Here is a 25,771-nt window from a genome sequence, read left to right as displayed (position 1 = left end):
CCACACTGCAAAAACTGTGTTTAGCAATTAAACACTTTTCTAAACACTTTCTTGCTATCAGTTTGTAAACATGTTTAAATACTAAACATGTTTAGAGTAAGGATGGACAGTGTTTAGCAATTGAACATTAATGTTTAGGAATTGAACACATAATGTTTAGCTCCTAAACATGTTTACAAAGTGATAGCAAAATTGTGTTTAATTGCTAAACACAGTTTTTAGAGAGCAGTTCTATAGACCCATAACTAATCTACAAGCACACTATAAATAAGATAATAATGTCTACACTATTGCCCTATGGACTCCTTGCAGTAGATGACGCGTCTGGTCTGTCTGGAATTAATTATGCACAACTAATTGGAATGTATGCACTACACAATAACCTTTCCAGTTTGCTGACCATACATAAACTGCCTTAATAGACCCAAGCATGCCCACTTCCGAAATTCAGGAAAAATACTCACAACTCCGGGTGTTTGAGACACATCAAATTAATGTTTTTTCTCGTCATCTTTCATTTTCTGTTCAATTTTTTTTTGGGGGGGGGGGGGGTTCACCAATGACTTTTGGGAGAAAATTCCATCCATAACTGATTGTCCCTAAAAGTAGTCGAGTCCTGAAACCCATCGCCATTTTGACAAAGGACGCCTGCGCTCCATTGCACAATACGGCAAGGCTAGGGCCCAATTTCATCCGAATTTCACAGAAATACAAGCTATCAGTCCTGTGCATGGTTTTCCTTCTTTTTTTTTTTTACAAACCCTCAAGTTCAAGGCCCACAAACTACTCTAATAGCAAAAGAAATAGAGGGCATTCAAATCTAGGTATGAAATTTAGGGCCTGGCTTTACTGGCGTAAAACCTTACGTGGCCGCTGGTTGCCGTGACGCGGCGAATATCGTTGAATGTCGGTCACCTGCATGTCTTCGGAATAGTCCTTTGATATCTCTATTAGCCGTGCACGGAGTCTCTAAAGCCCATCTTCACCCATCCCTACACATTTCTGTTACCATGGTGATCATCTGTCATCACCTCAATCACCATGTTTAGTACCAATACCAAAACCAACACCAATATTTTGCTTTATCATGAAAATTACAAAGTCTTCACCGTAAACTAAGGACCCTTCAAGTTTTTTCCACGTCCTTGTAGTCAATCTTCCCTTTGGTTTCATCTGTACGTTTCCTCCTCAGCATTCACTGATCCTAAAACGTCCACTCTGTCATCGTCAATGTTGTCGATGCGCGTGCATCGACGTCTTTGTTATTGTGGCGCAAAATGTTTTTCAAAATGGTATATCTTAAATTTCATTATAGAAAAAAAACCGAATATTTTGAAGAGCATTGGGTAGCCCAGCTTTTAAACAACCTTAAATCATCGTCGTTATGTCGTCGTCATAGTACCCTCTCCTTCTGATAATAACTCCGCCATTAATTATTCAAGGCGTATTCCAACCCGGCCACGATCCCCTCGTAAGATTCCTCCCCGGTAGGTATGATCTGCTCGGCGGGCAAGACGAAGCCGTAGTTCCCGGTGTCTCTCAGCTCCACCACGTACGAGTATTTGGCTCCCAGTGTGCCGTAGGCCCAGTCGCAGCTCGCGCCGGCGGCTTCATCTGCATGTCGAAATTGAATCGTTGTGGATTAAATCAAGTCAATCACAACCTAGTCAAGTCTTGGAAGACGGGGTTCAATGTTCAACAGGTGCGTGTTAGACGTTAAGTGAACGTTAATGAATGAATTGAGACAAATTTATACTCATACTTGAGGCACAGGCGAATCTCTCAAGGCGAAATTCGGCGTGGAATTCAACTTTTGCTTATTCACAGTGAGTGGCGAATGATCAAATCATCATCCTGCACTACAAATAATTATGATGAACTGGCCTCAATGAGTCTTATTTACGTGAACTAATTTTATTGGTCGAAACTGAAGCAGAGGTAGACCATTATTTCAAGGATGAAATTGGGAAATATCATTTAAGGACATCTGTGTCGGCTTGGTTGTATGTTTCTTCTTATGTCTCCGTTTAATCATAGTTAAGCTTCCCTGATGATGAATGCCGCGTAGTTGGGATTGAAGGGAAAATTAACTTGCACCTCCTAGTCAGTACTTACAGAGGAGACGCGCCGATGCTCCTTTGCGATATTTGGTTCCATGCTTACTCTCTAAGGCAGTAATGGCAGCACCAGCAAGGTTGTCCTGCAAAGAAGTTTAGAGACTTGTTTGATGACATTGTTCTGAAGCCAACATTTTTATAAAGTCGTAGATATAAACCGAAGCAGTTGTGTAGATGTTTGTCAAAGATTTGGAGGTATATCGTGTCTCACGCTATTTTCTGTAACACCTTTAGAACCGTATTTCATTATTGTGCCCCCGATCGGCAGACAAATTTATTTTCCCCTGAACCTCCTCGAATCTCCTAGAGGTTATTATTACGCGTCCACTGAACATGTTGAGGTGACGATTTGAACAGCAAATAACATTCACTCAAGGGTGGAACATGTAGAAAGTTAAAATATCTTACTTAAGGACACAAGCGACCTCCGTCCACCCGGGCAGAGTTCGAGACAAGTTTTATTTTCCACGGAGTCGCCAGAATGGAACAAAAGGAAGGCTGTGTGCTTGTCTATGCTTGCCCATGCTACTGATTTGGATAGCGCACGCGCTATACATGATGGGGATGGAAATTGAAGCTGCTGCTATAGCTGACACTACACGTAGGCCTACGTGAAACTCAAGTCAGAGCAGGGCGTATTCCGTGAAGCTGCTTTAGCCTACACTGTAAACAATTTGCCCGTAATTTTACGGTAAAAGAACTGTCAAACGGGTTGCCAACAAAAGACCGTAAAATTACGGTCAGTTACGGGTTTCCAAAAATGACGGTGACCGTAATTTTAACGCGAATTTCCCGTAAATTTGACGGCAATTTGCCGTAAGGTAATGGAATACAAAGTGGGTGGCGTCAGAGCTGAGTGTAGGGGTATAGGGAGGGGGGTAGGTTCCAGATACTGCAGCTGGGAGTGGGGTATGCATACGTTTTACAGCTTGTCTTTTACAGGCATAGTGGTTTTCAAATCACTTAATGTGAAATTATCTGTAAGTTGTAACATAACTTGCATCTGTAAGTTGTAATTTTCATTTACAACTTTTTACCGATCCCACAGAATGGGGTCAACTTATTGCTGGTCAACACCGCAGGATTAGCTGCTTGGCTCTGCCAATTTCGCAATATTAAAGCATTACGGCTTTAACGCTCCAATGATCAGCACGTAGCGAACGTTGCATGAGTGCACACGAATCACAGCTTTAAAAACTAGGCGGTTGTGAGGGTTTGAAAGGGTAGGCGTTTTGAAAAGTTACGAATACAAAGCATTGTGAATCCCAGCCTGCGTCAGGGCACCAAGTTTTACGGGAAATGCACGTAGCACGTTCTTTCTTGTGACGGTTCGAGCAATAACGGTAATACACCGTAAAAAATACGGGAAATGGACAGTGTTTTTACGGGTGTTGTTTACAGTGTAGGCCTAAGCAAAAAAATGCTGTCTAGCAAATTTACGTTAAGATTCAGTTAATAATATTTTTCTGTGTCACTCAAACTTCTGTGCTTACAGCAGATCGATGACAAGGATCAATATTTGCTGCGTAGATTTGTATATGATTTGGCCCCCAAGATGGCGCCATTGTGACTTCAACTTCTGATCACGAAGCGCTATCTAGTTAGTATAGTCTGGGGCCCGTACCTGATCAAAGTAGTCTGGCGGGTAAGGTTCGGTCGAGGAAAACGACCAGGGAGCAAGCCATAGCTGCGAGTAGCTGTGCCAATCGATGAACATTTTGATTTGACGCCCAGAATTCTTCAGTCCAGTCAGGTAATCCACAACGCCTTTGATCTCAACCTCAGACAGTGGGTTAGGACCACGGAACGTATTGGTACAGGGCCACGGGCTCGCACCACTCCCTGGACAGATGAAAACAAGGCCACAGTTTCAAAATCTTGTAATCTCCCACATTGTTAATGAGATATTAATGGGAAAAGAAACTTCAAGCATAACACTGACACTGTCGTGCAAAAATCGGGTTCTCAAATGGGTTTCCCGTCTGATGACCGAGAAAAAATTGTGAGCCAACAGATTTCGAAAAAAAGATGAACGTTCTTTGGACTCTAAAATACGTTGTGCTAAGAACGTTCTTTTGCCATGGACTAATTTCACGGGAGCAAAATAGAAAATACTCTTTGGCAAATTAGCTCGTTCATCAACTATATATATACACTAACACATTTGCTAGTAAATTGCTATTGCTGTAAATTCGACGAAGAATCGACAGCTCTTCCATTTGAAACGAGTAACTCACCTCCCCACTCGTAGGGCCAGTTTCTGTTAGGGTCTGCACCAATGCACCCAAAGTTTGGCATTAGATCACTCCGCGTCTTTCTCCACAAACGATCCTTTGATAATGGTAATGATAATGGTTGCTTTATTTCATTCCACCAATTTAATCGTTTTGTTTGTTTGTTTATGTGGTGTATAATGTGCGGTAATATGATTTGGGCTCAGTGCTTGACAGCCATATGAATTTCCACCATGTTTCGATACATCTTGCGATAGATCCAGACCAGACCAGAACCTATAGACCATGTTCATGTTGCGGCCATCTCGATTTTTTCCCCGTTCAAATCAACGTAAACCAAAGCTAGACTGGAAGGAAAAATAGTCTGGTTCCTTTTTGCACAAAAAGTATCAGTGAGAACTGTTATTGGACACAGGGAACATTGGCTGAAATAGTGGCAGCATGATAAAGTCTATTTCGGGTTCACCAGGATATTCAATTTTCATCGAACAAAACATTGTTGGCTTTCAGGCTTGGTATAGAGCAATTTAACTCAACGACTGTTTTGTGCTTGGGAATCATCGTCTGCAGATCATCGTCTCCCAGTAGGCAAAGAGACATTCAATCATAGCAATTCGTTGGGTGGTTACTCACGTCCGTATGAGTGTACACAAACCCGTCGACGTTGAGGGAAGGTACAATGTGAATATCAAACCCGTTTAGAATGTCGACTACGGGTTGGACGCCGCTCTTGTAGTCCTCCACAAGCTGAGAAGAGAAAGCAAAGGTGTTAAGGATAGAACCAAATTAATGTTTTTCTTCGGGATGCAGTTTGCGATGTTGGTCATCAAGCACCCTCGTAAGGTTTGACCACGAAAATGCATAGTAGAAGAGTTGCCCGTACAGGAAAATATACATGTACGCCTACTGACTTAATATTGCCAACATGTTCTTGCTTCCTTCCCGGAAGGAAGCAAGAACATGTTGGCAATATTAAGTATTGCCACTACTCGGATATTCCACCATTACTGTTATGTGTGGTGCTTTGCTTTTAATACCAATTTTGAAGTGTTCGCGTTTGCAGAGAGAGACTCAGGAAGACAACAGCACCTGTCATGGCGGACACTTCAAAGTAAAGTATTTGAATAGGGAGACAAATGGGAGACATTTGAGTGTCTCCTTTATGCTTTAACCATCCCTGAAGGAATTTCACCGTCGAAAGTTGCTTAAAACTATTCCTTAGGTCAAGAATAGTGTAACCGATAGAAGTTTGGGAGGGGAAATGGGTTTATGGGCGGGATTATGTTGTATTTTACGTGTGCACAAGTCTACATAAACGGACGTGACATGTCGGCCACACGGAATTGTGGGGTGATGGAATATTCCCTTTATCCCTTTTTCTAAAGATTCTCTCCCGGGGTGATGTTTTTCTGTTGTTAAAATAGTGGGGTGATGTGTCCTGAAAGGAACGTCACCCCACAAGTGGGGTATATGGTCAGAACGGTCTCCCTGAGGTGTATACCATTCCGGAGATCAAAAAGATTTAACTGTAATAGAATGTTTAGACAGGACGACTGAGCTGACGACTGAGTTCCAGAATGGATTTATGTATAATAATATTCTAACTTCTATGGGCATGTTCAGGACTGCCTTACCGATTTGGAAATGAACATGACCGTAGCGGGCGATATCCACTCCCGTGCGTGAATGCCACCTTCGAACCACACGATAGGCTTTTTTGGGTCAGCTCCGGTAGAAAGCTGCAAAGAAGGGTGAAAGCGAAGGTTTCACTCGAGTTTTCACTGGAGTGACTCTTTTTCAAAGTATTTGTATCAGAAATTGGAGTTAATTCAACTCTTAGTTATCTGGTTTCACTCTTTAGAAATCAGAGAGTCCATATGTGTTATGTAGGATGGCTTCATTATATCGTACCTATATGGGTTTAAACATTCCAAGAGTTTACATTTTCATTTAAGAATTTGTATCCCTCATTCAGTGTCAAAGCCCAGTAACAGGATGGGGGAAGGGGCATCCTCCAACCAAAAAAAGGTAAAGAAAAAAGAAAAGTGTACAATTCCAAAGGATGCCGTTCCTCCCTTGCCACACATCGGTACCCGATTGGGACATGCAACGTGACTTCTGTAGGCCTACTTTACCCTGCGCCCTCAATCAAAGGTACTGGTTGTTGTACATGTATTTTGTAGTTAAAGGTACAGTCCATCATTCGTAATTTGTGCATTATGTTCGTTTGAAACAACAAAAGTGCTCAAAATCTAAAGAAGAGTGCTGAATAACTAACCTGATGAAGTTTCAGCTCAGTGAATGCTGTATATTCTAGGATCTCGATTACAAATCAAAAGTTGCTGAGTCATGCTTTGAATTGGGCATAAATGACAGCTTGCCAGAAAGAAAATTTCACAGGGACTTCAGTCCCATTATTATCTTTAAACCGAGTATGCTTTTCAACAATAATTATGTCAGTTACTTTTCGGGATAGCTGCAAATGATGGACTGTACCTTTAATATTCAATTTCATATTGAGTTTTTTTGTCAATTCAATTTAATGACAACTATACCGGTACGAACGAAGAGCAATGATATGGTATGGCTATTACACAAGCATACGCACACAAACGTGTGTTCATCATCGATCGTGGACGTCTTTTACTCTTAACTTTTTTAGGAAGGCTCCCATTGGTTTTGTACACGACCCCAATCGCGGACGTATGCTGGGAATCGTGGACAATATTGTTCTCTTTTGTTCTCTGGTATTTTTCGTCCACGGTTTGAAAAGATGAACACGTACACACTCCGACAGCTAATGTCGTTGCATTTGCAGCTAAACTTCAACTGGCCAACTGACTGTGGCCCACTGGGTGAACGTTTGACTTTAATATAGGGTCGTGCACTCAGGGTTATAGGTAGCTCATGCTTTACGCCACTGCTTCCCTGGAGTACATGTATATGAATAAGAAACACGTGTCTTACGATGATACCGTTGATCTCGCGGCTCTCGTAGGAAGTTGTCAAAGGAAACTTGGTCACGACAGTGCTGTGCTCGGCCGCCATGTCATCTATCCACTGCTTTATCTGAAATCATTTAAAAGATGGACGGGGTGATTTTTTGGCAGTATATAATAAAAGGGGCAAGAGGAAGGAAAGTGAAAAGAGGAAACTGTATAGGAGAAACATTGATGCAGTTGCATACTACTATAGCGTATGCGAAATTGTGTTGAATTATTTTCAACATTCCAACTGCGTTTGTTTATAGTTTCATATGTTTTTTTTTTCACACACGGGAAAGAGTGAGGGTTCATCTCACATTAAAATGCTCTCAGTGTACATTACACAGCTATCTTACGGAGCAACACAGCGGACCTAAAATGTACAGCCTAAGGAGAGGGTGTGGTTTTTGTTGAAGGGGTGAGTTTGCTCTAGTTTTTATTTGACGAACCAAAACATCCCCAAATCAGGGGACAGGCCTGCATCGTACCTCGTCATAAGTATGGTATACATCGTACTGGAAATCCCCCAGAGCGGCAATCTGTCCGCCCGAGGGTGGCTTGGCCAGCGTCTGTCCGTCCAGCTTGGCCTGCACATCGTCGATCATGACGGTGTAGTCCATCCCTCTCCCCGCTAGGAAACCAGTGACTAGGCCCTCGGTCTCCGGCGACACCATGATGTCCACGGGGTGGTTGAACCTGCGCAGGGAGTTCCAGATCTCTACCTGAGAATGATGATGGAAATGAAGGTCAATCCAGAGTTGCGACTCAATGGGGTGAGGTGCATACCCCTCCTAAGGTGCCATTCCTCGCTTGATAACTATTGATTGGGTGAGCCTAGCGTTACTATATACGAGGAAAAGTTGGGGTCTTCATTTTCTTGAGGGACAATACTGACGATACTGAAATCACTTTTCTTCTCCATGTTCTGAGAGTGGACTTAACCCTAAAGGGGCCGGGGGCGGAATCCGCCCCCTCAACTTTTTCCGCGATAGCTTTAAAAAAAAAAATCGCGACCCGAGCTGTTCTGACTTTTTAGCCTCGAGCCTTGCGCATCTTTCGATACCAAAAACATAAAAATCGGACCATGGGTTGCCGTGCAGCGATTTGTTTTTCGTGAAAACTGGATTAATATACGAGTGTACACACAAAAGGCATTCATGCATATGAATAATTAATTAGTTATAATTCCAAAACCCTTCGACCTATACATGTAGTCATAAAATTCCTTCATGGATAAGTTGTTCTATGTATGTACCGAGTTTCAAAATTTTTCGTCACTCGATTGCCGAGATCTTGGGGGGGGGGGGGTGCGGCATCCCCCCTGAGAGATGGTCAAAATAGCCCGACCCTTTTAGGGCTACATGTCTCTACCTGTGGGAATGTACAGTACCTCTCCTTTGGATTGAGACCTATATCGAATTCCTTTTTTTTCTCAGATGATCGAGTTGAGGATTTGTACAATTTGCCTCATTGAAAATTTTAGTCCCCTCAAGAAATAAAGGAAAGATTAAAAATACTTCTGGTGATGTTTCAAAAATATTTTGGTCTGATGCTTCGATACCGTGTTTTTGTCCATCCAGATTTGTCACAGCTGATAAAGATGTGCGAAAGTGTATATTTTCTGAATTTTGGTTCCCAAGTTAGGCCTATTAATTGTTTTCTTACCCGCGATTGAAACTCCAGATTTTTTAGCCATGCCAGATCCGACTCATCGTTCGGAGTGACCCTCAGAACCTTGTACCTGGTAGGAAAGAGATAAATAAAACGCTATTGATGACGATACCATTTGTTTTACAGGTTGAACAACTAACATGTCGTAAAATTAATTCACGAAAATGCATGTCCCTTTAGAACCACCTTACAGCAGTTTCCGCCTTTCCGTGCGACTTATCGCGGTTGTAGGGCAAACATGCATTTTCTCGATAAGCGCACAGTTTATCAACAAAGCGATAGTGCAGAAACTTAATTCGCTGAATCGTATAGACCTATGTAATCTTTACAAATATAGGCCTATACACTGTGTGAACGTCATACATAACAACAGGTGCAGAGTTAACTTTCAATTACTAGGAATAAGGATGGATGAAGCACGGTTATTCGCAATGGTATAATGTGAATTATAGGCCTTAGATGATGCAGTAATATAAAATGTAGTATTCTAGACAAAAATAACCTGCTAATCATAGATTATTGAACAAGACGTATGCCTATTGACCAAAACTTTGGCGTATTTTTGTTTTCAATGGATGTCTCATTCAAAAGGGAATAACTCATGCATTGCTAGAAAATATCTATAAAACTATAATTTGTCTTACTAAAAACTTGCGATTCATTAACTCTTTTGAGCTAAAAAAAAGATTCAAAGTTGGTAAGTACCTATGGGCACAGCTTATGCATATTCAAATGTGATTATTATTAATGTTAGTAGTTCTCAAACAATGTCTTTCTAGATGGAAGAACTCATTAAGGGCAAGTTAAGTGCCTTCCTCGCGGGCTAAAATAAAAAATATACTGGGCTTGGTATAGTTAGCCTTTGCCTATTATGCACAGATACAAGAAGTCCGATTCAGAACAACTCCTTCCCTCATAATGTGTCTACTAAAAAAAGTATCGTGACTAGGCACACCATTTCACCCAACTTAAAACATCCATTGAATTTCTTAGATTTTTAAAACAATAACAGGGAACGGGAAACCTGCACTCTGTCGCATATACCATTTACCAATGAACATGCACGAACATCGTCAAGTGTTTCAAAAATAATTATAGGCCCAAAGTCAACACAGCTTTTGATGTTTCCAGTTGATGGAATTTCAATAGCATTTGAGACCCAACATTTTAGCTACCCTGTCGTTAAAGCGACTAGTTAGAATGGTGCTTGGTTATTTTGATGCAGTGTCGTAGTAAAAATGTTCTTCCGAGCACATTTTTTGGGGTATACTCATGAAAATGTATACTCGTACAAAATACCCGTATAGTTGTACTCATTATAAGTAGCCTATACTCGTACTCTTGCAAATGTTCTCACGCAAGAATTCTTTTTTTTAAAGAGCAGAAAAAGAACCAGTTTCTACTGTTTGGGATGCCTCTGTATTTGTTTAATGCCTACTTTGTTAACAAAAAGCCCTTGAAAGCTTGTACTTGTATTCCTTCATATGAAAAGCAAGTTAAACTCGTCGTACTCACGTGACAAGGTACTCGTACTCATGCATGCTCGTTTTCTTGGCAAAGTACTCGTATACTCATACTCGCACTCATGACAAAGTATTCGTACCCATACTCGTACTCATTGAAATGTACTCGACTACAACACTGTTCTGATTGCAACTTATGGGCAAGGAATTGGGTACTTGGAATCTACATGGGGGGTCGGTAATTTCCTTAGTAAGAAAGGTTGTGTTGTGAAATTATGCCCAATATTGTCGCTACTGTTAGCGACTACACCTAGGTCTATCGGTTTTTTTTGTCAATAATCCTAAATGGAAAGGATTCCATAGCATCAAGCTGAACCTTACATTTGTAGTCAATGTTGACTGCTTTAGTCAGATCGCAAAAGTACATGTTAAAATGTGTAAGCTGTCGCATTTGTCTAATGATATTATAAAGTAGAACCTACAACATCGAAATCTTGTCCAATTCGAGAAAAGGTCGAGTTGACTTTCAGCATTATATTCACGGTTATTTTCCGGACTTGTATTTGCAAAATTGGTTCGTCAATATGTCAATAATAAAACACTGATCCTACCCATCGTATCGCTTCACTGCCGACACAACGGCGATGACAATCGCTAGAAGAAGAATGACCCTCATCGTACCTCGGCGAGTAGCGGAATTCCCCGACTAGTCCTCAAGGTTTCGCTTACCAACTGAAAACAATTTTCTGGGGTTGCTTCTTTTACAGTTGTTATTGGGCATTGGTATCTTGAACCAGTTTAGCTTGGTTCGGGTGGTTTTCGCCACTGATCACGCACATCATGACGTCACTGTAGAAATCCTCGTCCTGTGATTGGATCAAACTATAACAAGTCCCGCGCTCAGTATATAGGCCTGATTAAGTGATAACAATTAACGCTGAAATTAAACACCCAAAGATTCAAGTGATATTGAACATCTGGACCTTCTTTGATAATTTATTAAAATTAATTGCTTGTCCGAGTGAGAATATGCATTTGCAGTTAAACTCTACTATAATATACCGGGCAAGGCTTAATTGTGCAAAACTCCAGCGAAACTAGACTCATGAAGCAAAAGATGTTGTGAAGAAAGCGTTTACTTTCTACGTATCATTGAAAATGTATAGATATGGTTCTCATTTATATACCTGTCACGGAAATTTTGAACTCATCACACTTGTTTAACCATTATGTGCCTCTGAAACTCCGTAAGGGACACCTTGTGCGCCGTCTTTCTAAATCAGTAATTTCGAACCAATCATTAGTAACATAGCTATATATAGCAGCTGCCGATATTCTGATGACAACTTTTCGTTCCTCTGGACGCATGAGTAGACGAAGTGTACTTTGTTAATGAATTGAAATGACTAAACCTGCCGGCAGTGTGGGCATACCGTGGAATTGACGTCTAAACTCCCACTAAAGAGTCTTGATGCCTTTAACATGAACCACTGTACGCACTTTCAATAATGGGTTTTGCCCTTCACCGACGTATTTTTGTAAACACTGTATAAACTCATTGTTGTCAAGAGTGACTGTGATTGTTTATTTCTTTAAAGTTTTACATAGTTATAATTTATTAACATTCTTTTTAGTGTTTCCTATTCAATCAGTTGGAGAGCCCCTCGACAGAAACTATGTTTCTTTCGGGTGATCCAGCGGGAGCTGGTTAAATATTGTATTGTGTATGTTTTGACTAAAATGTTCGTGTGTGTGGTAACAAGAATGAAATAAATGAAATGAAATGAAATTCACAAACTACATTTGCTCACAATCACTTGGGACAACTTGAGTATACACCAGTGAAGGGCAAAAACCCAATATATATCACCCCGACGCAAATTCCATCTTATGAATACACATTTAATGACTTCCAAATGAGAATTAAGGCTTGAGGTATTGAAGAAAACAAATTGTGTCTATTACTGAGTTGCAATCGAAAACCGCATTTTATCTCGGCTTATATCTAGCCAGCATTAATTTGTGGGAATTCAGCAGATGCCTACTCTATCTGCATTTAGATAGTCCTATCGTTAATACAGCCAATCTTTAAAGAAAAACAAGTGTCACCTCGGTTCAAACTGCGTACGGGTCCAGCCCGAAGTCATGGAAGATATGACTGGCAACCAGTGTTGTAGTCGAGACCTGATAGTCCGAGACCGAGACCAAGACCGAGACCTGAAGTTTCGAGACTGGGACCTAGACCAGCCCCTTCAAGGCGGACCGAGACCGATATGGTCTGAGACCGAGACCGAGACCAGCAAAAAGTGGTCTCGAGACCGAGACCGAGACCGAGACCGGTCTCGAGACCTACAGCACTGCTGGCACCATCTGGCAACTTCAGGGAAAATGCAAGAGCCTGCAGCTTCACCACTTTTTTTTAAGATGCCCGTAACAAAATGTTTATGATCACTGAATGGCATTCAAAATGTGAGACTCTCAGCTTTCCTCTTTGTTGGGTAAATGGGGAATTGATCTTGATGCAGGGTGACCGTAAGGTCATGGCTAAATTCTGCTAAATGCACTTCAAAAATCTGTCAGATTTATCAAAAATCTGCCAAATTCCCCAGAATTACTCATAATACACTGTAAACACACGCAGATGTTGTAGTGTTGCATTAATTAAGGTTCAAATTACATTGTGATTAATCTATAGTCACATAAAGATGTAATGAAATTGCTTGAATTTCAGGCAAAATGCGATTAATTTGCGTCACGACGTAGTCCGGTTCCCAGTGAGCCAACTTGTCTCATGGGTTTGTTTGAAAAGATTGAAGCTTTTTAAAACAAACGTTTTTCTGTCAAATAACCATTTTTGCAGAATTCTGCCAGAAATCTGCTTAAAAAAAAATCCATTCTGTCAAATTTTCTGTCAAACTCGTTTGTTTTTAACAGAAAATCTGTCAAAGGTAGCCGAAACTCGGCTAAAACGGTCACTACGCCTTGATGGAGTGCTATCAGAAGGGGCGCCCTCACTTTTGCACAGTGCACGTTCACACCGTCCGAAGAGCGAAGGTGACCTCGCATTTATTCAAGTTGAGCTCACTTTGTGTATATATTTTGCTTAATCAATTTACCCGAGTTCAACATTTCCTCGCATGGATGATACGTGCGCACTTGCTATTACAGCTGTACTTACTCCTCAAAGTTTGTGGAAGGTATTTAGCTGTTACCGGCGCGCTCTGATTGGGTGGAGGGTTCGAGCGAATGACTGCTAGCGTGCATGGAAGAACATTTTATCACTGCGAAAGACGGTCTTCGAAACAGTCTCGCGAGTGAACATTGAGCCGTCTGGATGGTAAGTTTTATTTGAAAATGTGTCGAGATAAAACTAGGCGCAGAGCTAGAGGCGAGATACTACAGGTTGCAAATGCAGAGGGTTATATAGCGCCCCCGTGCGTGCAACCAAAGCGCCCTCTTTCATCCCGTTGCGATTGCTCTTTCACCTCCACGGTTCGTACACTCGTTTGATTTGGATAATTGGCCCGCTTGGATGATAATAGGAAAGCGAAATCAAGTTGAATCTCCTCCGACTTAGGTGCATGTGTCCTTTATTTGTCCCGCTCCTATTGCATATCTGCGTCCTCGCGGCAGCACCCATCTCCCCATCAGCATTCATCATTTTATTGGTGCGAGCCTTGCTCATCAAAGGAATTTTAAAAAGTGAAACTCATGTCAGTTTATTATTTTTTGTATAGCCGAGCAAAATCGCATACTTAACGGGAACGCGACAACATCAGGGTATATCAAAAGATTACCCCGGTCATAACGTTTTGTATCAAGGTATGACAATATAGGACTATATAATGGCTAATTACTCAAATTTAATTGTTCAATAATATAGGTTTCCCCGGCTATTTTAGTTAAAGATTTTTAATTCAAATTCACCAACTCTAACATACAATTTCGTCCACGAAAATTTTACAAGCTTTTACCAAAACCAATTTAGTCATTTACCATTCAATTTTAAAGTTTGGTCGCCCTCTTTAGTCACCGGGTCGAAAATATTCGTCAGTACAGATCAGATTCGTCTAGGCTGTTGCCGAATGGCAGCATTCAGAGATCAAATTCGTCTTACAGAAATCAATAAGACGAATTTGATTTCTGAATAACAAGGTCTAGCTACACAAGAAGAAATTAAATACTCTGGGACGAAAACGTGTGCTCATTGTTTGAATTTGCTTGAACTGAATTGGAAATTGTCTGACAAAAGACGAAATTGAACATTGGAAGTGCACAAAATCGATCTTCATGGACGAATTTGAATATTATTCATGGATATTGAAACGGTGAATTCGAATGATAAACGTTTTCAAATAGCCGGGAAAACCTATATAAGTATCAAATTAACACATTTCGTCACCGACACCAGCTCTTGTTGTATGAGCGCGCGCGCGCTGACCTGAAGTTGAACTTTCCTCGTGTTTTATACATTAAAAAGCGTTACTTCGTGAAAACGAATATTTACAGTTTCGCAACTTTTTCGGTTTTACGAACTAACACTCACCCTTTTCTCTTATTTCTTGTTGATTTAATACACAAACAGGTGAAAACAGCAGATTTAATGAATTCAATTCATCAAGTGTCCACAACGAGAAACCCAACTGAAAATACTCCGCCGTTTTGACGCAAAGTGTCGTTTTAGAAGGCGTTCAACTTTAGGCCAAAAAAAAAAGTCTCCGGTTTCTGGTATGCGCGCGCGTCGCCGTAGCCATGCGCGTCGGCAAAATGAAAAAGGTTTTTTTTCAATAAAAAATGATGTCTCAAAACCGCCAAACTTACTGGTTTGACTGGAATTCTGCTGCTGCACAATTTTAACGTGTTTTTAGATGGGGTTATGATCAAGAATAAGCTTTATGTGGCCTCTCTGGACTCCCATATATTTGCACTAAGTTTAAACGGGCACTATTTGCAGTCATCAGCCGACATTTGAAGCGAAAAAAAAAAAAAAACAGGTAAAAGAAAAAAAAAAGCCGCGTCGCCGCACCACTTTTGGGGCAAGCTCCATACCAGAAACCGGAGACTTTTTTTTTTTGGCCTTAGATGCCGTTTTTTCCCGATCGCTAGTTTTTACTGGTATGTACATAGGTGTTACTTCGTGGTGTCGGTGACGATTTGATTATACTGTAAGTATGACATCAATTATAAAACCTGCAGGGGGCTCTTGGCGGAAGGTTCATATTCTCGGGGGAGAACTCCGTATAGGTTTGGTCGTATAGTTTCATTATAATACCAATGAATCTGGGTTTTTTCCTTCTCAAAATATTGAGCTGAGGCAACATCTGTGCAAACAACTGTTTGTACAGGCATCGATTTGTGGAGCCCTTCAAAGAGGTGCTCCACTTAAGCGTTACGCCTTCTTCCGCCGGTGAGCTTTTATGTCCCATGCAGTCAAAACCTGCTGTTTTCAGGGTAGACCTAACACCTGTTGTGAACAAAATATTGACCCAGACGATTTAAATCGATCATAATTAATGACAATGTCAGCGATTGTGATGGTGGCCTCTGTGAAACGGACATTGCGTTAATGACATTTAATTGATTCCATGGAGAGTTGCATATTCTACTCACTGTAGCATAAAATGTTCAGGGTAGACAACAACAAAAACCCCGGAACCTCATACTTCCACTTCCCTGATACTCATACCATTATACCAATGCATGGAGAATCTTTTTAGAAGAAAAATGAAACCAAAATCGCCCGATTCGGTCCAGCATTTTTTTTTTGTGAAGCTAGCCTCACGATAGGGTCATTTTTGTCCCGATGAATTACTAAACCGCGCCCAGGAATTTGACTTACATTGTAATTGACAGAGGGATTGTTATCTCATTATAAATGCCCACATGAAATAAGTATCCTTCACAAAAATAGGCTCTGCAGCAAAAAGTACTGGACTGAATCGGGATATTTTGGTATTCCGGGTTTTATTGGGTCCACCCTGTATCACCATGTAACAGCCTTGCACATAACATAGTTAAAACTATGGGCACATTTCACGATCATTAGGACTTGCTAAGACGATCCTGCAAGGCACTGTACAAGGAGGAAGAAAGAGAGGCAGGCAGAGAAAGAGGTGGGAGGACAACATCTCGGAGTGGACAGGCCTGACGCTGAGTGACTCCCTGAGAAAGTCTGAGGATCGAGAGGGATGGAGGAAGCTGGTTGACAGGTCTTCAAGGGATGCCCCCACGGTCAGAAGACTACGGGATAGGTAACAGGTAATAGGTAATTAACGGGACGGTGAATCATTATGTCCAATTCTCCTCGTCCCTTTTACGTTTGCTTAGTAATACGGTATTATCTAACTACAATTCCAGGAAGCTCTGTGTGTCTGTGTGTCAAGTCTGTCTGTATTTCGATTATATCCAGCACCGGGCACTGCATGATAATGAATTTGAAAATCGGTAGGTGTAGATGTATTGCTCGGGACCCCAGAATGTGCAGTGTAAAGTATTTGAAGTTTGTTTGATGAACGGTTCTCAAAAAAGCTGCAAAAAAGCTGCAAACTTGTCTCATTTATTTTGTCTCATAAAAGATTTGGCCTGAGTGTGTGTGTCCCCAGTACTTACTTCATTTCCAACCTCGTTTCCAATAGTAAGCCCTGGATAGGAAACTTTCTTCCTGTATCCTGATTCGATATAGCAATTTGCTAATAATGGATTAATATCGTGTAGTTGGTGTTGTTATTTTCCAACGTGTATTACGCTTTTTTTCACGCGATTATTGTAATTATAACGTCCACGCCTTCTCAATAATACTCCTTTTCTTTCCGGTTTTCTCATATAAATACACATTGTGAAACTGCATATTGGCGGGCCAGATTGTAACATTTTAACTTCCAAAAAAAATATCGCGTTTTGATAACTCACGGCGCGATACCCCAGACACCGCATACAAAAACAAATGCTAATGTAACGCACATGCAGGCACCAGTCTATTCCTCATGTGCATACGTGTTTAAAAGTCTTGCACATGCAAATGATCTAATACCAGGGTGAGAGAGCAGGTAGTGGTGGGCGCGTACTGCTCGACACCCTGGGGACGAGGTTGGCATATAGCTAGCTGGCCTTCACTGGGGGCTCATTCCATTATCAACAATGGGTACTTCACTGGGGGGCTATTCCATTATCAACAATGGGTAAATAAACAATTGCACACTTTTCTTCCTCATGTTTTTTTTTTTACTACATATATATATAATTCGAGAAATCTCCGTGTGTCTGTCCACGTCCCACAAGTACAAATAAACGTGCGTTGAACCTGTGAGTGTGCGTTCAACCTGTGAAAACAACGCCATTGAATCGTGCGTTGTTTGCACGAGCAGTTCTCACAAACGGGGCAAGCAACCAATACCAGCGGCCAAGCAGTTTGCCCCTTCGAACATGCACATTTTCAGGGGACGCTGCACTATTAAATACGGTATTTTTGATGCGGGCGACTCGCTCGCGAATTTAGCCAAGCCTCGTTTGTAACTTATGGATTATAACTATATAATGTCTTTCTCTAACTACGCGGACTACTTCAAACACAAACGCAAATTTACCCTTACTTCAGACTAACACTATAGATCAAGAATGTTATTGCTTCAAAGGACAAAATCACGTGCAATTAGGCCTAAAAGTTCTGTAAGTCCAAATTTTCTTTCAACGTGACCAAAATACAAATCTGTCTTCCTCGGTAATTTCTCGCAGAACTCTTCGTTAGCCTATTGAGATATGGCGGAAACAAAAGGAGGGCGCGGTTAGGTTTTGGGTAAATACAAAAGAGTTTACCCAAATCACAAACAGCGCCCTTTAGTGTCTGCCATACCTCAAATAGGCTAATTACGAGACACTCGGAGCATTGCAAATGAAATTTAGAAACATCTTGATTTCCTCTTTGATGACTTCTTGCACAGGATGGATGTGATACCCAGTCCGATGGCTCAAAGTCATATCCCAGACATCGATGATGGTGACGTCAGGAACACCCTTAAACACCGCCCTCAACGTCTGGTCCAGATCGTAAGCGTACAGATCGCTGAGGTCCATCGTGTAGTAGCCCCTGGTGTTCGCTGACTTGAAGAACACGGGACTGGTGCCCGTCCCCCGCTTGTGCAGCCGCGCAATGGCGTCTCTGACGCGTTCCAGCCGGGACTGGTAATACGTCAGATTGTTGGTGGTGAAGTGCGCCCACATGGTCAGGGCCACCACCGTGTCGGCACCGCCCGGTAACCCGTCAATTTCATTCACCGTGAACTTGATGTCTCGCACGTTGGCCCAAATGTTCCGAATCGGATACTCGTGGTGGCGGAACAACAGTGTGATGTTATGTGTGGGATCCCGGGCGCGCCTCGGGCCCATTTTGGCAAGCGCCGTTGTGTTTATTTGATCCTCCTTCATAGTTTCACCGAGGTTTGAGATAAGATACAGAAACCACTGCCGCAGCGTGGAATCGCCGTAGAAGTAAAGGCGTTTATTTCTCAGACATTTCAGAGTGTCGCTCAGGTTGAGTTCCCTCTCACGGCAGAGTTTAGATTTCCAGGAATCTTCAAAGTAGTATCCAGCGGCCCGGTTTGGTTGCTTGGGTGGAAGGCCAGATTTACAAGGCGGTAGATCAAAACATGCAGCATCACTCACTGAAAAAAAAATCAAAGAAGTTCTCTGTTGCAAATTTAAAGGTTTTCCGACTTACGTTTAAGCCTACAATCTCCCACGTTGAGACCATCCAAACAATTTGTAACATTTTGAACCATCCAAACAACTTGTAACATTTTGAACCATACAAAGAAATATTTGTAACATCTTTTGAATTGGTATTTAGTACAATGAGCATTGGATACGTTATTAAAAATTATTCTCGGTATGACTCTATTCCGAATTATATAGAGGGTTTGGGTCTGAAACAGACGTGACGGTTTAATGCATACTTTAATGTATGCAAAATAATGCAGGCCTAATAATGATCATACTTGGGCTTACCATTAGAAATCACTGTGATTTTCTTCAGTTTTCCAATATTCTTTAATTCCTTGGGACTGTAAAAAAAAAAGGAGAAAAATACAACATAAAAGAACTTGAAGGCATGTTTATTGAGAAATATATGTATTTTGTGTTCTTGGAAAACAAATGAGAAACGATGATAAAATCATTTTTATACCAATGGTAATCGTATAGCGTAACTGATATGTTGAAAAATAAATAATATCGCATTACTTTTGTCTTTCAATTCTTTTCTGAAGGGAAACATTGCAGTGTCTCGAATATTTAAAGGCAAATCTTCACTACAGTCGCCTTTACCAACCTACTCGAAAACTTCGACTGTCGAGCGAGCTAATTCGATCGTGGAGCTTTTTTTAATAGCTCGGAAACAGCTTTTAATGTCGTTGAAATATAATTAGAGCTCGATGTGTCTGATTTGGCTGAAGCATCTTGGCTGAAATGTTTTAAGCATTTACGAGAATATTGCTTACCGTTTCACTAAACTGCTTTCATCTGGTCGTATCACTGATTTTCTATACTCTCCGCCTCTCCTCGTGTTACCACGATGTTGAGTAAAATCGGAGCAAGAGAGAGTCTTCGGTTTGAGACAATACCAAGACGTGCCTGCCTTCCCATTGGAGAAGTCACAAACTTCATATTTCGACGCCAGCGACAACCCTTCGGCTCCGTTGTCCACGAATATGTCTCTGTCGACGTGACACGGAGTTATTTCCACGGTACCATTGTGGTCCGTGAACTTGCCGTCGTACGCGTGCCTGTGAGGGAATCGCTCCCTGAAGCTCCGCAGGAAATCAGCGTGCTCGGCGCTGTAGATGAATGGTACCAGCGGCTCGATTTCCCCGGTCCAGTGTAGCGTGAAGTGGGCGGTGTACGTACCGTTACTGTGGTCGATCAACTCGTCTGCTGGGGCACTGGCGTTCAGTGACGCTGTCCAAAGGACCGGCCACATGTGATCGCCTCCCCTGATCTTCCTCTTGCCCTGACCGTCCCTGGCTTCTATGTACAACTCAAGCTGGTCGCATATATTGTAAATTGTCTTTGGGTTTTGGATGTAGAAGAAGGAGTTATCAGCGATGGTTGGATTTACTTGAGGTGTTACTGTATTTAGAAGTACTTTCGAGGTAGCACTTATACCTTGTTGAGTAGGACGTGAGGGTACAACGCGTGAAGCTGAATCACTGTAGTATCTTCTTAGTGCTGGTTTTGGCTGATTCCACTGGGAATTAACAGAAGTAAGTATACTTAATGACCGTCATAATAATTAGTACCGACAGTCCATTGGCAACTTTCCTCGCTATTTTGATTTACAGCTGTGAGGATATCTCAAGGTACATCATGTCCATCCTCACAGCTATAAATCAGAAAAGGCCTAGATTATTATGATTTGTTTAATTCGTAAATTCCTTAAATTGTATTCCAGTGTAAAGGGGCAGACGCCTAAGACTATGGTACAAACTAACCTTGGCCTTATGGAGATACTCACTTCTGAAATCACCGATTAATCTATTCGTTGCTGATGAGCTTGTAGGCACGAACCTACAGCAGAATGACATTCAAGGACCTGTACTCACCTGCACGTTGTTGCTGCCAAAATACAAAAGCAGATACAAAACCAGTCCATCTACCAGCATCGCTAAAACCAGCCAAGATCTTCGATTCGAGTTGCCCACACACGGCCCCGTACTGCCTCCAAAGCTTTTGCTTCCGTTGATGTTTTTGACGCGCTTTACCATTTTCTCATAAGCCACACCCTTCGGGTCGAAATGGTAAATGCGCTTCTTTTAGCTCGAAACAGGTATAATAAACAGGTGATCAAACTTTTGTTACCCACTATAATTGTGCAAATAATTATGACAGTCATTGCCCGCCGCGCGGCATGCCTTTCTTCAAGAGGATGTAATTTTAACTTAGGCATCAAATGATGATTATGAAGGCGCTAGAACTTGCATTTTATTCACACCCTACGTCACGGTGTATGACATACGGACTCATTGGTAGTATTGCGCATGCCTAAGGTAATTAGGAGCGTGACCAGTCACGAGAGAGGTTTAAATTAAATTTCGCCCGAGAAAAATGTCACACGATTTTAACAAAACCAATTATAACGGAAGAAGAAATTCTTAGCTTCATGTCAGTGAAAAAAATCGCCGGACCGTCATCGATGCCGAAACGTCAATACTGGTTACTGGTATAGCTGACCTTCAAGTCTGGACGAAATCGTTCGAAAACCTCCCCAAATCTCTGTATTTATATCAATTTCTAGGAATTTCTCAAAATTGTTATTTCACGAGTAGTTGAACACTTTATACCATCGATTTACAGCTGGATGGCGGAACAAAAATGGTGGAAAACGAAACTGTGACCGCAAAATTTCATTTTCATTGCACAGTTTTTCCATGTTAGTTTACGATTATGTCATCATTTTTATCACCATTGTACAACAATATTGGCAATTATGTAAGATGTCCTAAACTGTAGGGCCTACACAATCACTATTATTTGTGTAAATAAAGAGAAACAACAAGAGTTGAATAATTGTACGACCGCCATTTTTTGACGGTCGTTGACATGACAATAGTTTGACTATAGAGTCGTTCGCACTGACTTCAACTTTAGTGCGCATGCCAACCATGCACTATAGTTAAAGGGGCACTAGGTCCTGAAATCCCTGAAAATTTTATGTTTTGGATTATTTATACATAGGTCATAGGCCACTTCCTTCACAAGATTCTGTGAAGCTCATCAGAGTATCCCATACCCAGCGTCCTGTTTGCAGGGCGGGGGGTACGAGCGAAGCAATAGATTCGCTCGTACCCCCCGCCCTGCGAACAGGACGCTGGGATACTCTGATCAGCTTCACAGAATCTTGTGAAGGAAATGGCCTATGACCTATATGTATAAAGCATCTGACTGCAGCTGTTCAAGACCGCATTTAGACAATGCGCTCAAATGCTATCCGAAACTTCCCATAGAATTACGCACATTCCATACCAGATGTGATTTCTGTTTCATTGCGGACCATGTGGACAAAATTTTGAGCGTCGCATAATGCATTCCAACCGTTCGTGACTCGAAACGGAGCCTGAGCGAGTGACCGGAATTTTAAATTTACAACACAGATAAGTTTTACAGAATTTCCTACATTATTACGCTTTTTCAACAAGAAAAAAACATCTCTAAACTGGAATAAAAGAGTAATGAATCAGTCTTAACGGCCGTTCCAAACATTGATCTCCATATACACAGACTGGATAGGACATCGCGCCGTGTTTGTGCACGAATGCGCGGCCGAACAATGGTGGCGCGTTTACTGTCAGACGGGTAAACGCGCATTATGCTTTCACTCTGTTTACTTTGGAAAATGGATTGTTGAGTGAAATTTTTCTTACAGGAGGGAGTTCAAAAGCTCCTCCAAAACAATCTTTAAAAAAAAATAACTGAACGATGAAGAGTTACCCTCAATCCCTCCAAACAGCTTTTCCACACTTTCTTGATATACACTTTCTTATTATGCATTTTCGAAATTCAAGAACCCCCCATTTCCTTTTCCCTTTTTTTTTTTTAAATCCCTCCTCCTCCCAAAAATGATTGTAAGTAAATTGCCATTTTATTTTTGGCACATTGGTCATTAGAGCACACTGAGTTACTCCATCAATGAAATGAATAATTGTATTAATAATAGGCTGAAATGACATTATATTTTTTTAAACTGAACACTCACACGATAAATTGTATGGAGATTCATTCAAATGATTGATATATTTATTGAAAACCTGAACATAAACCAATTACAATCTAAAAGGTAAAAAACCTTAATTTTACAAAGTAATCAGTAAATCTTCTTCCCGTCCCTAGATTGATCAGGGAATGACATCGTTCACCTCTTGTGATATTGTGTGAAAGGAGATGAATCACAAACCAAAATAGTACTATACTAATTTTGTCAAAGAATAATTCAAGCTACGCACGGTCTTGTTTACAATTAAATGTTTAGCTATACTTCTGAAAATAAATATAATTACTTGTAAGTGTAATGGGAATCGTTTTTGCGAGCGAATATGACGGTGTTTATGGCTATAGCTAGTAATCTTATATAACGGCGTACACAACATAATTTCAAACCGTTAAAGTGCTCATTGCTTTCTTCACCATACAAACTGTCAATAATGTGACAGTCATCTTGGGAGCTTATAAAAATACTTGCGTTGAACTCCACAACTTCTTTCCAAAACCAAAATCAATCAATGTTAACAGTTCCACATCGTAAAAATTGATTAAGGTAAACGCTCAGATGCCTATCACATCGCATGTTCCATTCAGTGGATGATACAGTCGATTCCATCCCTCCGTGAAGTTCTCCATTTTCGTCCGGCTCGGTCCTGCAGCTGGTGGTTTTTGCTATATGGCTTTGCTGAAGTTCTTTGTTTGATATGAAGGTCAATCGGCCAGTTGTGCAGTAAGTTAGCATAAACCATCTCCTCGGTTTCTCTTTATAAAGAAAAGAATAGAAACATTTCGGTAGGCGTTAAGCCAAGGCAGACATAATTCAATCAGATTTTGCATATAAAAGTTATTCGAATAAACTATCTTAAACAAGTCAACTTTTGTTCATTGCCATTGCCGGGTCAATCATGCACGTTTAGGCCTAGGTATGTCTTTTAAAGAAAAATGATGCCGACCACTGAGTATGACAGGCCTAGATCGCATGGAATTTGAACAGAATATCTCGCTAGCTACCACACAGGCCCGTCCCCTCAAACTCAGAGCGACATAATTTGCTTTGTCATTCCCATTTTCATATTTCTCCATGCCATGATGTAAAGGCCTCGTTAAAAAACAACTTACTTGCGAATAATTGTCCTATTCTTCAACGCTCCTTACTTCCCGACTCCAACAATCTAATGCTGCGCACACCTTGACTATACTCCTCGTCGATTTTGATCAATTTAGATCTCTGTTTCTTTTATTCTTTCAAAAATGACAAAGAAAGCGAAGAAAACCCAACTTCATTTCTTAATCCTCCATTCGAAAGTGTACACAATTCGAAATGCGAATTTGTGTTCTTTACCCTTTTCAAAATACGCGCGCGCGGACGCACGTTCGTACGCGATGTCCTATCCAGTCTGTGTATATGGAGATCAATGGTTCCAAACCATGCAGAATCATGACCTTGATGACGCGCAGGTCACTGGTCACGCAAAATCCAACCAATCAGAGCGTGAATTCATCAGAGTATCCCAGCGTCCTGTTTGCAGGGCGGGGGGTACGAGCGAAGCAATAGATAGCGATCGATCGTACCACTGGAGGGCGCACTTTGCAACATTTTGCGGCACGTGTACGCGTGTGCATATCCATCATCGCGGAAGTCGCCGTGCAGTTGAAAACTACTCTACGAAATCACAGCTATTTTACGGTAGTAATAAATTAAAGTTATAACAAGTGTACTACTACTATTAATGGTTTTCAGAGTTCAGTGTGGACGACATGAAATAAGCTTTAAGGATGAATTTGTTGAGCTAATTTCAACACGCGTGGCGCGTGTGCATGCCGAACGTACATTGTACATGTACATATACATGACGTGTACCATGTTCGGTAATCCTTACTTTTAGGACACCTCTATTTTTACGAGTTCTGTTCAAAACTGTCTTTTGCAGATGTCTGTCCAGTACCAAAGTGACTTTTGCAGGCTAAAGCAGTCTTTAGAAGTCAAGAAGGTGTCATTGCCAATTGTTCAGATGTGCCACGAAGTATCAGAATGTCAATTTTGAGTGTCATTTAGTCAACTGTTTTGGCGAGTCTTTCCCTTCCTATATAGGAACGGGGTCCTAAAAGTAAGGATTACCCCATGTTCTTTATTCCTCCATGGTAGGGGGCCGTACATGTACGTGCACATGTCACGCACTAGCCCCATAAATGTGGCCAATTTACTGGGCTACCTACCTCCGTAAATAAAGGACACACTTCCACCATGTACAAAAACATGTCGAACTTTGTCAAATTTTGATTTTCACATTTAGGCTTAGTTTGTAGGTTTTTTCAAACTAAGCCTAAAATGTGAAAATCAAATGTTTGCTTTTTAGAAGCATACTCACCCTCTTTGTAGGCTAATCAGAAAGTGCTGCCTTTTTCAGATGTCTAATTTTCGTGAAATTTCATGTTGAAATTTTGATACGCAAATGTGTGCAAACGAATCTAGCTGGAGTTACCCAGCCCTGAGTTTTATCATTGGGTTGTCATCTAGGGCTGGAGCGAGTTTTTCTCGTAACTTGTAGTATAGG

The 25,771-nt window shown here is 41.2% G+C and overlaps 2 protein-coding genes across 2 annotated transcripts; both read right to left on the bottom strand.

Moving 5' to 3' along the window:
• Positions 1–703: 703 nt before the first annotated feature.
• On the bottom strand, positions 704–11,256 carry LOC119730902 (carboxypeptidase B-like). Its single transcript, XM_038203966.1, has 10 exons — positions 11,081–11,256; positions 9,001–9,076; positions 7,824–8,057; positions 7,319–7,420; positions 5,986–6,090; positions 4,985–5,098; positions 4,355–4,448; positions 3,742–3,959; positions 2,116–2,200; positions 704–1,614 (listed from the first exon to the last, which is right to left on the bottom strand). Exons 1-10 carry the CDS (start codon positions 11,143–11,145, stop codon positions 1,430–1,432), a joined length of 1,278 nt encoding a protein of 425 aa, XP_038059894.1. The 5' UTR covers positions 11,146–11,256; the 3' UTR covers positions 704–1,429.
• Positions 11,257–17,224: 5,968 nt separating this feature from the next.
• On the bottom strand, positions 17,225–21,223 carry LOC119730110 (NXPE family member 3-like). The gene is made up of 4 exons (XM_038202891.1): positions 21,062–21,223; positions 19,961–20,706; positions 19,470–19,525; positions 17,225–19,126 (listed from the first exon to the last, which is right to left on the bottom strand). The coding sequence occupies exons 1-4, from the start codon at positions 21,221–21,223 to the stop codon at positions 18,333–18,335; spliced, it is 1,758 nt and encodes a 585-aa protein (XP_038058819.1). The 3' UTR covers positions 17,225–18,332.
• Between the last annotated feature and the right edge of the window lie 4,548 nt (positions 21,224–25,771).

Source organism: Patiria miniata, unplaced genomic scaffold (assembly GCF_015706575.1).
Source record: "Patiria miniata isolate m_02_andy unplaced genomic scaffold, ASM1570657v1 HiC_scaffold_22, whole genome shotgun sequence".
Lineage (NCBI taxonomy): Eukaryota > Metazoa > Echinodermata > Asteroidea > Valvatida > Asterinidae > Patiria > Patiria miniata.
This window is presented reverse-complemented; position numbering and strand designations above follow the sequence as displayed.